The sequence below is a fragment of the Watersipora subatra genome, chromosome 2 (genome assembly GCF_963576615.1).
Source record: "Watersipora subatra chromosome 2, tzWatSuba1.1, whole genome shotgun sequence".
In the NCBI taxonomy this organism is placed as follows: Eukaryota; Metazoa; Bryozoa; class Gymnolaemata; order Cheilostomatida; family Watersiporidae; genus Watersipora; species Watersipora subatra.
In genome coordinates this window covers 35,024,386-35,037,294 of record NC_088709.1, presented here as the reverse complement: position 1 = coordinate 35,037,294, position 12,909 = coordinate 35,024,386, and the positions used below count along the sequence as shown (strand labels likewise).

General features: G+C 36.2%; 1 protein-coding gene across 1 annotated transcript in view; it reads left to right on the top strand.

Annotated features, from left to right (window-relative positions):
- The window catches only part of LOC137387848 (uncharacterized), a 35,141-nt gene extending 24,416 nt beyond the window's left edge, over positions 1 to 10,725 (top strand). Inside the window, exons 6-9 of the mRNA XM_068074362.1 lie at positions 1,605 to 1,702; positions 3,020 to 3,098; positions 7,015 to 7,115; positions 10,512 to 10,725. Coding sequence (XP_067930463.1) covers positions 1,605 to 1,702; positions 3,020 to 3,098; positions 7,015 to 7,115; positions 10,512 to 10,565 — 332 coding nt within the window. The 3' untranslated portion in view covers positions 10,566 to 10,725. The remainder of the gene's footprint in view (positions 1 to 1,604; positions 1,703 to 3,019; positions 3,099 to 7,014; positions 7,116 to 10,511) is intronic.
- The last annotated feature ends 2,184 nt before the right edge of the window (positions 10,726 to 12,909 follow it).

Genomic DNA, 12,909 nt, shown 5'->3' with positions numbered 1-12,909 from the left:
ATGTAGTGGAAGTACAGTGGAACCTCGTTCCACTGTTATGTACTTCCACTGTATGTTCCACTGTACTTCTACTACATTCTTCTACTACATTCCACTGTATGGTTGGGGTGGTCAAGGGTTAACTATATACATGTATGGTTGGGGTAGTCAAGGATTAACTATATATGGTTGGGGTGGTCAAGGGTTAACTATATACATGTATGGTTGGGGTAGTCAACGGTTAACTATATACGGTTGGGGTAGTCAAGGATTAACTATATATGGTTGGGGTGGTCAAGGATTAACTATACAGTGCTGGACAAAAGTTTGCACTCATCCTTACATTTCTCTAGAGCCTTACATGCATTAGTTCAAATCGTCATAGACGGATCAATTTAATCCTATCAAGGCCATGAATGATTTAAAATGATGTTGAACTCTGACTGATTACATGATACATATTAAATAATAATATGCATATTACATAATATGATTATGATCATCATGCCCGCCATGCTTTCTGAAGATAAGCAAGGAGTTATTCTGCACTTGCACAGAAAAAGATGTCCTCCAAAAGATAGCCCAAGAAGTTGGATGCAATGAGAAAGGTATAAGATCAGCTGTAAAGCACTGGAATGAGACCGAAAGCCTTAAAGCGCGTTCCAGATCCGGAAGACCCCGCAAATCATCTGAGCGCTGTGACAGAACACTTGTCAGGCTGTCTCTTGCGGATTGTTGTAAAACCTGCCAAGAATTGGCTAAGAACTAGAAGAAGAGTACATGTGGTAATGTTGACCCTAGAACAGTCAGAAAGAGGCCTTTGGCCAGTGGTTTTAGGGATGCAAAGCAAAGAGAAAACCTCTGCTGACTCAAAACCATCAAAAAAGAGGTTGGAGTTGGCTAAGTTGCGCCTGTTCTGAACACGTGCTCAGCGGAAGAGAGTTTTGTTTTCTGATGAATCAACTTTCACTACAAAGAACCATGCAAGTAACGACTTTGTACGCCGAAGACCAGGAGAGGAGTACCGTACCGACCAGTCAGTTTTATTTGTTCCAAAGTAAATTCAGTTTCATTGCTGGCTCATTAATTGTTTTTAGTGAATTAGATTATAAATAGATCAATTATATGGATTCCGAAATTCATTTACCATAGCCTCTGCTACAGCAGTTCATTATTAGCCAGACCAGGCCATTACAGTATGACTTTTTACAATCTCAGTTGCAGTTTAAAGATATGTTAATGTTAACGTTTTTATCTTAGTTTTTTCTACATAAATTTTTGGGCTAAATTTCTTATGGTTACCAATGGAGCGACCGACATAACATCGCTGCCAAGCTGCATAGACGGAAGAGAACAACTCCCTTTCAGTGCAGCTGATGCATCAGGTGCAGTGCGTATTGTGACTAGCTGTTGTTTTGCTAACTCCGCTCGACGGGGGACAACTCCGTAAAAACAACAGTTTGTCAAGATAGGTTACCAGTGTCCTAGCTACTCAATTCTAGCTTATTCTGGCCTCATTGCTGGAACATCTGGCGAGCTTGATGTTTTTTCCAATTCTATTGTAGCTGTTTGTATTGCCCTATCTTAACGCATGTTTCCTTATGATGTGTTGGAACTATTTACAGTAACTCCTCTGCTGTCTCATAGTCAAGGGGAGGAGCTACAGTACTTTCAACCTGAATATCCAGATGCAAGCACACCAGCTGTAGCCAAAACTCATGAGGTATAACACAGCCTCTTACTAGACATCTTTTTCCTATTGCTCTATGCTCCATCAAATAATCAAGTGTTTCGCATGGAGATGGCTGTGTAATATAGTCCAGATCATAACACTGCTCTCATCATTGTAGGGATAACTCTCTATCAGGTCCGCTCTTCACATCTATAATACGTGTTTTATTAGGTTAGGTAAGTTAGCTTATCACAAATGAAGTGCAAGTGGTTAGCAGTTTTGAAAGAGAGTTGAAGGAGGGTTACACGCACTTTGCCCACCGCCTTACGGTGTCTGTCTGGTACCATGAAATTTTGACTTACAAGTCGACCCGGCATCTAAGTCGAGGTCTGAAGATTGGTTTAAAAATCCTGACTTTGACATGTACCTGCCATATAAGTCGACTCTTTTTCTGGTATATAAGTCGACCCCCCTTCTCTGGCTCTAATCATTTTATCGCTAATAGTTCACTCGACATCAGAGGTGGGCAATGCGTAGCTGAGGAAATGGCATTAAAAATGCCCGTGTTTTTTGTGCTGTATGCAATACATGCAATTAACAAATCTACGAAAAACGACAGTTCTAGTAAAGACCCCAAGACACGAAAAACAATACCTCACCATTGTATTGGTCCGCCTTGCTAATAGAATGAAACTGCCACCTTTGGTAATATGTACACTTTAACAGAAAAACCATTCCGCAAGACTGATTTTTATCTGGAATCGTGCTTTATGCACAAGGAAAAAGATGAATGGACAATAGCGGATGTATCAAATGGATTACTTAAGTGTGGGCTTGTAGGCAAATACTACAAAACAAGCATTAAATTTGAAAAAAACACGTGATTCCAGAAAAGAATCTTAGTGATGATAATTTGAATGGTGATGAATGGGACTTTGTGTTTGATTCATCTCATGTTGAGTAGGGTTACTAGGATTTACTATTATATAAATAAATCCCTATATGTCCTATCATGTAATTTTGATATGCGATGGTTTTTTGAAGTTGAATTTCACTAGAATTTTGTGTCATAAAAAGCGTGACCGCCATATAAGTTGAGGATGGATTTTTAAGCTTAAAAGCTGGTGTCAAATTTTTGATTTAGACGCCGAAATTCACAGTAACTATCACCCCTCTCTCTTCATACTGCCCTCACTTCATACTGCTCTCACTTAATCTTGCCCTCACTTCATACTGCCCTCACTTCATACTGCCCTCACTTCATACTGCCCTCACTTCATATCACTGGCAAGTAGCAAGTTTTTGTAGACTGTTATCTTGTCTAATTACATTACTATCTATTGATCTCTTGGTGAATTGTCTCTGTAGACTACCTCCAGTGAAAGCATGAAGGAGTGTACAGAACATCTCACAAGCATTTGGTCAGGAAGAAACTCACCATCAACAGGTATGTCTCGTCTTGTATTTTACAGGGAGCTGAGTCTAGCTCTGTCATATCCTGTTTCACTATTTGTTTTTACAGGCTCCCCGTGTAACAGGTATGTGGTACGAGTATATGGTATATGCTACAACTTGTAGTAAGAAGCAATAATCAAATGTAACAATTCAATTAAACAGCTTTATTAGCAACTGAACAATAGTTAACGCTAGCCAACTCAATACTAAATAAGGCCAACTGACCAGCTGGTAGGACAAAAGATGACTCATCTTAAGCTATTTATAGAGCACTAACTGCGCATGTCTGGGCAGGTACAAAACTGCACTCTAGTGATAGTGCATACATATCAGTATACTCCATAGATATATATACCTATACCATAGGTATATACATCTATGGTATACTCACACCCGCCTAGTGGACCTAGTGTAGCAGGTATGAGTATATGGTATACTCACACACTCCTAGTGTAGCTGGTGTAAGTATATGGTATACTCACACACTCCTAGTGCAGCAGGTATGAGTATATGGTATACTCACACACTCCTAGTGTAGCAGGTGTGAGTATATGGTATACTCACACACTCCTAGTGTAGCTGGTGTAAGTATATGGTATACTCACACACTCCTAGTGCAGCAGGTATGAGTATATGGTATACTCACACACTCCTAGTGTAGCAGGTGTGAGTATATGGTATACTCACACAGTCCTAGTGCAGCAGGTATGAGTATATGGTAACCGCACACACTCCTAGTGTAGCAGGTATGAGTATATGGTATACGCACACACTTCTAGTGTAGCTGGTATGAGTATAAGGTATACTCACACACTCCTAGTGTAGCAGGTATGAGTATATGTTATACTCACACACTCCTGGTGTAGCAGGTATGAGTATGTGGTATACTCACCCACTCCTAGTGTAGCTGGTATAAGTATATGGTATACTCACACACTCCTAGTGTAGCTGGTATGAGTATATGGTATACTCACACACTCCTAATGTAGCAGGTATGAGTATATGGTATACTCAAACACTCCTAGTGTAGCAGGCATGAGTATAAGGTATACTCACACACTCCTAGTGTAGCAGGTATGAGTATAAGGTATACTCACACATTCCTAGTGTAGCAGGTATGAGGTGTGAGTATATTGCATGTATATATGTCAGGTAGTTCTCATTGGCAGTTGACAGCAGATGCTAATCAGTGTTTACTAGGATCTCTGTAAACAGTTAATGTTTGTAGGTCACAATAAATGGATGGTTGTCATATAACATATATAACACATGTGTTATGGTGGTTGTCCTATGTTTGGTTGATGTTAACTCTTTCTCTTCCAAATTAATATCTTTCCTGGGGCATAATTATCCATTTGCAAAACCTAATATTTGACAACGGCGCATATAACCTGTCATAACATTCAAACCGGATGGTCTATTCTATAAAAACTGTGTTGATTTGAAAATTTAATGAACATAAAATTTTACCTCAGCTGATGCAATAAAAAATGTCACAAATTTGTCGCAGAATGAGCTCTGACACTTTTTTGGCAATTTGCGCTGCAACTCTTGAGCATGTCCGAGTCAGACGACTCATCAATATTATTACTGCATTTTCATTATTAGTATTATTATTACTGTTTTCAGTATTAGTATTATTATTACTGTTTTCAGTATTAGTATTATTATTACTGCTCTCAGTATTAGTATTACTGCTTTCAGTATTAGTATTACTGCTTTCAGTATTAGCATTATTATTACTGCTTTCAGTGTTAGTATTATTATTACTGCTATTAGTACTAGCATTATTATTACTGCTACAAATAAAATAGCCACCTGCAGTAATACTATTGCTCAATAAAATATTTTTTGCAAGATGAAACTACGCTTAGGATGGATTGTAAAGATAGTATCTATTGGCTCAACGCATGCAGATAATTGTTTTCTTTCTTTCAAGTACAGATATGATTGGCTAATCAACTACTCGCTAATCAGAAACTTAGCTCGCACCTAATTTAACTTGCAGAAGCTAAGTCTTGCACAAAGCTTACTTTGGCTGCATCATGCGGCTCTTGGCCATCCACAAATGCTTTGTTGAGCAGTACTACGCGGCTCGTGGTAGTGAAAAAGTTTGGCTTGTTTGAATGGACTGTGCAGCCTGCTGCTCTCAAATTTACAGTGTAATACCTTGGCAATTAGTTATCCTTGGTTGTGATGTGTAGAGGATAAAGCCTGGTTCCCATATCGGTTGTGAGACCGTGGCGCTAATCTTGCGCAGCAAAACGCTTGCGATGCCAGGCTTAGCGGTTTCTGTTCACATAAAGCTGCATCACTAATAACGGCATAAAAAATGTTTTATCGCCATGCCGTTTCGATAATGCTGACCTTCACCTGTACTGTACATTTTGGGAAGGTTTTGCCTGCGGCTCTTCGTGGAATTTGAACAGCGCTAAACTCTTGCATTGACCGCCGGCAACTACCGGTGGTACTCGGCGGTACCCGCTGTATAGGTTCGCATTTCACTGATCACCTGCGGTGCTGTCGTCGGTGCTTTGCGGCGTACATGGGAACAAGGCTTAACATAGAATTGTGGACATCGAAGGCCTCAATGATTGGTCTATTGCATACTCACTTTCAATGAGAGATAGATATCTACAATGCATACTTTCTAGGGGCGCTCATACGAACCTGAATACACCTTAAGTTTAAGGTGTATGAAGCCGGGTTGGCTCAGTTTAAACCAATGGTTTGAACTGAGTGGTTTAAACCCGGTTTAAACAAAGCCGAAAAACCGGTTTTTATGGTTTTTTCATTATTTTGTGAAAAACATAATATTTTACGCTCCTAGTGGTTCATGTGATAGGTAGAAATGGTTGAATGATGGTTTGATGCTACTATGATGGTAGAAATGCAATTATATGTAATTATCAGCTGTGTAAGTTTATGTAGGACACAGTAGTAAATTGATGGCAGAGCTCAAGTTGAAACTACATGAAATCCTACCACAACAATGAATTAGTGAATTTCATTTTAAATTGGTTTTATCAAGTAATATGATGATCCCTTTACTGATGAAATATTAAAACCATGTAAAATATACTAATCCAATCATCGTCTCTAATAATGAATGAATACCTTCTCAAGTCTGGCCAGTGAAAAAGTATTGCTTATAATTAGAAATTAAAACAATAAAATCCTTTTGAACAAAAGCTTTAGGTTTGCAAACTAGTATTCTATTTATTGGGCACAAGCCAAAGTAGTTGGTTTGTTAGAATCCAGTTTATCAAGTTTTTTGTGTTTTGAAAAAGTAAAGTTGTACAGTGGTGCTAGTATTCAGGTGATAGAAGTCGAGTCATCTGCCACTGATCCAAACACTAGCAATGCATCTGCATTATGCTCTGCTCTACACTACCACACAACCTATCACTAGGATTAAAGTTCCTACTTATACATAGAGCTGTATGTAAAATATTGACTTTATGTGATGAGATTTCTGCTCTGTATTTCATCGATCATGTTTGATTTAAGACTCATTCTGAAATTTCCATGTTTTTTCTCTTTTTCCCATAACAGCTTCCACAGTACCATCGTTAACAGATGATTCCACATATGTATGTTCAATACTCAATCATGCAGCTATAGTAAGTGATGTTAATTAGACTTAAAATTGCAAAAACCTTGATAAAATTATAAAAACCATAAAAACCGGTTTAAACTATAAAAACTGGTTTAAACCAAAAACACCTGGTTTTTTTGCGATGTTTCCATAAAAGCCGTCATTTTTTTCCAACCCTGGTCTTAAGTTGACGCGACTAGCTCTCTTCCCTCCTTCTATCCCTCTGATCCTGTCTTCAACCCGTCTGCTCTCTTACCTCTTACATCTGCAGATACGTCTTATTCCATATGTGTAATTTTCCATTTACTAGACATCGATAAAGATACCACACAGTATGAATTAAAAGCGATGAAAGAAAAGATGTCTATGGAGTTGATGTGGATTGATCAAGCCATAGCCAGCCGAAAGCAGGTTTGTATAATCTATGTGCTCGTCAGTTATTTGTGTCAGTGGGAGACAGTGGGCTGAGTTTATGGAGCCAAAGACCAGAAGAGGTATCTGGTCGATATGCAAATTAAAAGAGTTTTCTGATCGATATAAACACGGAAAAGGTCTCCGAACATTAGATTCCTTGTCTGTTCCACGATATCCAAAGTCTTAACTACAGCACTCCGTGTGCACTAGCATGCTTCCTTCTTTGAGCAATTATGATTGGAAAGTATCGCTTGCGCACATGCTGTATTTGTGCATTGGCGTTCTCTCCAGTTAGAGTGGAGGTGCGGACCGCCCCAACCATTTTTTGTTCGCCCCGTCTAGCTAACCCTTTCATAACTGAGTGCCCACGACAATGTATGTGCTATCAAGACGAGTCTTTATAACAAATCAATTTGTACCATAGACATTTAATAATTGTGCATTGAGAGGCACAATATTTCTCTACAAGCTGCTATACTTTGCTAGTAGTTAACATACGCAGAGCTTATAATCCGAGTTGCAATTATTTGGAGCTAGTTCTTTTCAGTTTGCTAAATTTTAATGCATTTTTGATCTTTATTAAAATACTAGAGGAATGCCCAGCGTTGCTCGGTAATAAAAGTCTTTGCACAGAAAATCTATTTTTATTTAACATATAACAACAGTTACCATTCTAAATTTTAAACTTCAGATCATGAGGAAAATGTTTTGTGCCGGTCAAATAAATTAAGAAACAAAATAAAACAACTATGAAAGGGCTTAGATTTAGATGTAAATGTGAAATAATTAGCAAGTAATAGCTAAATTAAGTCTGTTTTGCTTTGATTACAATAAAAGATGATTCGGTGATGACACAATTAATATGAACTGAAAAAAAAACAGGACAAAAATCTTGAATAAGTTGAGTTAAAGGTTGATTTGCAACAAAATTTACATTACAGTTCTTTGGTATCAAAAGGCTCACCGTGTCTAACTCTGCTGTGTTGTAGGTTGAAAATATGTATGTGGAAATGTGATTACAAGCTCTTAAAAGCTCAAAAACGAACAGTTCAAAAGATGGCTGTAGGTTGGAATCCCTTTATTTTGGTGACATACTCAACTTGACGTGGTTACTGTTTTGACACTTGATGTTATCACTTGAAATAAAAGGCTCAATATAACACTTCTCGTAGCGCTAGTTTATGACAACCACTTCGAGTTCTACTGGAAAGCCCTTATTAAATATAGATGCTCGCAACTTTACAGTTTCGTTTCAGCTTGATCTAGTCATAATCTGATCATGTGACCTATATTTTCCGCCAAATGGTGCGAACAACTTTGGCAGCATTTTTCAACACATGTAACCAACAGGCTCCTCATGTTTATCAGAGGATGATATGTACCCTAGCGGGCTAATGTTAAAAAATTAAACTAATTTTTAAGCTAGTTTTTGAGATATCAGTGCTAAAAGTGACAGCATTACAATGATAATGAAATAGACTCATAAGGACAGTAGACATGGTTTTATTGAATGCGTGAAGTTTTTTGTGAAAATATTTCGACGAATAAAGTGTCATGAAAGTGTAAACAGAAAACGTTCACGAAACCACCCTACGGCGTTTTTATGATGGCTACAATTAACCATTCATTTTTTAGCTTTCAAGAGCTGTAATCACATTTCCACATATCTTGAACCTACAACACAGCAGGTTAAGACATGGTAAGCCTTTTATTACCAAATAACTGTAATGTATTTTTTTTTGCAAGGCAACCTTAAATAATAACAATTCCTGCATAGAGGTGTGTGTTTATATAAAAAAGGTTACTGTTCCAGCAGCAGCTATTCATCAAAACTTTGAATACGACGCTACTCGTACCTCTCGATAACGGTACAAATGTAAAAATGAGATATCGTACTGTCTTTGTCTGGTACTTTGTCTGACCAAACGGAGAGAGAATGTGGAGGGCTTTTCCTACTCGAGATAATACAATTGTTTGCGTAAAAAGTATTAGCCTTTACCGATTTAGCAATGGAACCTTACGAAAAATTGGAAATAGAAGTGTAATGGAACATTCAAAATTGAAACGGCACATTTAAAAATTAAAAAAATTGGTAATGGTGGCAAAAAATTAGTTTTTAAACGATTTCATAAAATAACAAATGCAAAATGTAATATTAGGTAATAATCAAAAGTGCACATTTAGCATATGGTATACAATAAGAGCAATAAAATGCTAAGGCCTGTTTAGCTCAGCAGTTAAATGTGTGGTTTGAAACTTGCAGTTCCGTGAGTTCAAATCCAGCACGCAGCAAGCTTTTTATTCCAAGATTTTAATAACCAAAGTAATAATTTTAACAAACCAAAGTGCACACAGACACACAAACTTTGAGATTTATATATATATGGATTTAACAATGTTGTATAAAAGTTCAACCGAATTATTCATGTTTGTTAGAACTTGATAACAACCAAGGGGTTATCAAACTGTATGTTACAAATCTGCAAATTAAAAAAATTAATAATAATCTATCAAATATTAAAAATAAAGATACAAATGAAAGTGACATTATTTCTAATTGTAAGTTTCTGCGCTGCCGCTACAAAATTAGTCTCCTCCCAGTCAGCTCTCATGAGCTCTCATGAACTTCACCTTTTCTTGTGTCCAAATTCATGTTTATGGTTTTCCAACCTAAATATTTTTCATTGTTAAACCAGTCGATATCAGCATCAACATTAAATTGTTTTTATTTGTATTTTAAATAGTATTTATTTTGGCCATCTCGAGTAGTTTTGCTGTAGAAACTGTTACCAACCGTTGCAGCTGCACACGCGAAGACACTAAGCACGAAGAATAGCTTTATTATAATAGTACAAGTTATATCATGTTAACCAAAGCTAAAAATTACTTGCTATAAGGAAAACTTCTGTATCTGTACCATACCAAATTTTTAGGATTCTTTTAGCTGGCACGAGCGGAAAACTCCATTTTTTTGCCTCAGGCTAAACTTTTCTCCTTCTCCGATCACAATTCCTGGGGGAAAACTGCTGTGAATGATTATAAATTATAAAAGTGTGTTTTCTTTTAAGTTTAGCCGTATTCGAAACTTTGTGTAAGTCTAAACTGTTTATTTTGACTGAATAAATTATTACTTGAATTTGTGATTTGGAGTTATCTTTCCTTTTAACAGATGATAGCTCAGGTTGGTTAGTTAGCATGTTTGGCAGTTTATCAATAAAAAGTCAACGGTTTAGCTAGCAGTTCACGCTCTCAGATGAATTTCGGTTGTTAAAATATTTCAAGTAGTGAAACTTCTACTAATATTTGAGGTCAACTCTTATATTTCACTTGATGATTTACTCATCCCTGTAAAGGTGACAGATTTCACAAAACTACTTCCATCATCTTTTGCAGTATATTTCACTAGTGAAGTCAATGGCCAAGGAAAAGCAAGCTTCAGCATCCTGACAGACGAGAATGGTCAGAAGTTCAGAACAAGGAAATGTGTTGTTGATGAGTGTCTTACGTATTTATCTATTTTTGTGTGTTAATAAATATAGTTGTGATATTTGAGTTACTCTTTGTTTCAAAAACCTTTTTATAGCATGATGCTTTAGAAATATACAAATTTTTGAAGAAGTTACATAAAAGTTTGCATTTCAGTTTAGCATTATGCTATGATGATATATTGTGGTGACATGCTATGTTATTGTGTTATGATGATATTGTGGTGACATGCTCTGGTATTGTGTTATGATGATATATTGTGGTGGCATGCTCTGGTATTGTGTTATGATGATATATTGTGGTGGCATGCTCTGGTATTGTGTTATGATGATATATTGTGGTGACATGCTATGGTATTGTGTTATGATGGTATTTTATGGTGATATGCTATACTTGTTAATGTTATATCAATAGATGTAATTGTTAATGTTATATCAATAGGTAATTTATTACTTACTACAATATCAATAGATGTACTTGTTACTACTATATCAATAGATGTACTTGTTACTACTATATCAATAGATATACTTGTTACTACTATATCAATAGATATACTTGTTACTACTATATCAATAGATATACTTGTTACTACTATATCAATAGATATACTTGTTACTACTATATCAATAGATATACTTGTTACTACTATATCAATAGATATACTTGTTACTACTATATCAATAGATATACTTGTTACTACTATATCAATAGATATACTTGTTACTGCTATATCAATAGATATACTTGTTACTACTATATCAATAGATATACTTGTTACTACTATATCAATAGATATACTTGTTACTACTATATCAATAGATATACTTGTTACTACTATATCAATAGATATACTTGTTACTACTATATCAATAGATATACTTGTTACTGCTATATCAATAGATATACTTGTTACTACTATATCAATAGATATACTTGTTACTACTATATCAATAGATATACTTGTTACTACTATATCAATAGATATACTTGTTACTACTATATCAATAGATATACTTGTTACTACTATATCAATAGATATACTTGTTACTACTATATCAATAGATATACTTGTTACTACTATATCAATAGATATACTTGTTACTACTATATCAATAGATATACTTGTTACGGCTATATCAATAGATATACTTGTTACTGCTATATCAATAGATATACTTGTTACTGCTATATCAATAGATATACTTGTTACTGCTATATCAATAGATATACTTGTTACTGCTATATCAATAGATATACTTGTTACTGCTATATCAATAGATGTACTTGTTACTACTATATCAATAGATATACTTGTTACTACTAATCAATAGATATACTTGTTACTGCTAAATCAATAGATGTACTTGTCATAACTCTGCACGTGTAATCACTGGTGAATTGCCTCCTATTGCGAACTAGCCCGATATTCAATGTTTCACAGCAACACTCTGATTTTCTGTTCGACCTGACCATCATACGTTAGCTAGGATATAATCTAGCAGAGGGTTTACATCAATGTCACAGTTTGTAAACTTATCCGCGACCTGTTTGCTTAGCGGGTGAACGAGCACACAATGCAATTTGATCGATTCATTTGTTTACATAGGAACGTTATAGAAGAAAATTAGCCTTGTTTCTCACAGTACATTCGGTACATTCTACCCACCCGCATTTTTCATTCAAGCATATGCCAAGCTCTGGACAGTAAACAAAGGCATTGCATATGCATAATATAGGTGTGCGAGTCAACGTAATACACCTTAAAGCGTGCAATCCTAGTATTGTGTCTGGTCACAGACTGGCATGTTCTTAATCTTGTGACATTTTGACTAGAGATAGCTGGAGCCATCCTTAATAATAAGGATGAGGATAATCTGAATAGCATGGTATAGTTTGGGTAAGTTTGATGTGTTCAACTACTTACTACAGTTGGCAAGTAGAGACATATACTTGTATTTATTGTAGCATATATGTGTACACATATACCTGTACTCATTGTAGCTGGTATGTGTACACATATACCTGCACTTTTTGCAGCCGATATGTGTACATATATACCTGCACTCATTGCAGCCGATTTGTGTACTTATATACCTGCACTCATTGCAGCCGATATGTGTACATATATACATGTACTCATTGTAGCATATATGCGTACACATATATCTGTACTCATTGTAGCTGATATGTGTACACATACACCTGCCTTCATTGTAGCTGGTATGTGTACGCATATACCTGCTCTCATTGTAGCTGGTATGTGTACACATATACCTGCCCGCTTTGTAGCTGGTAGGTGTAC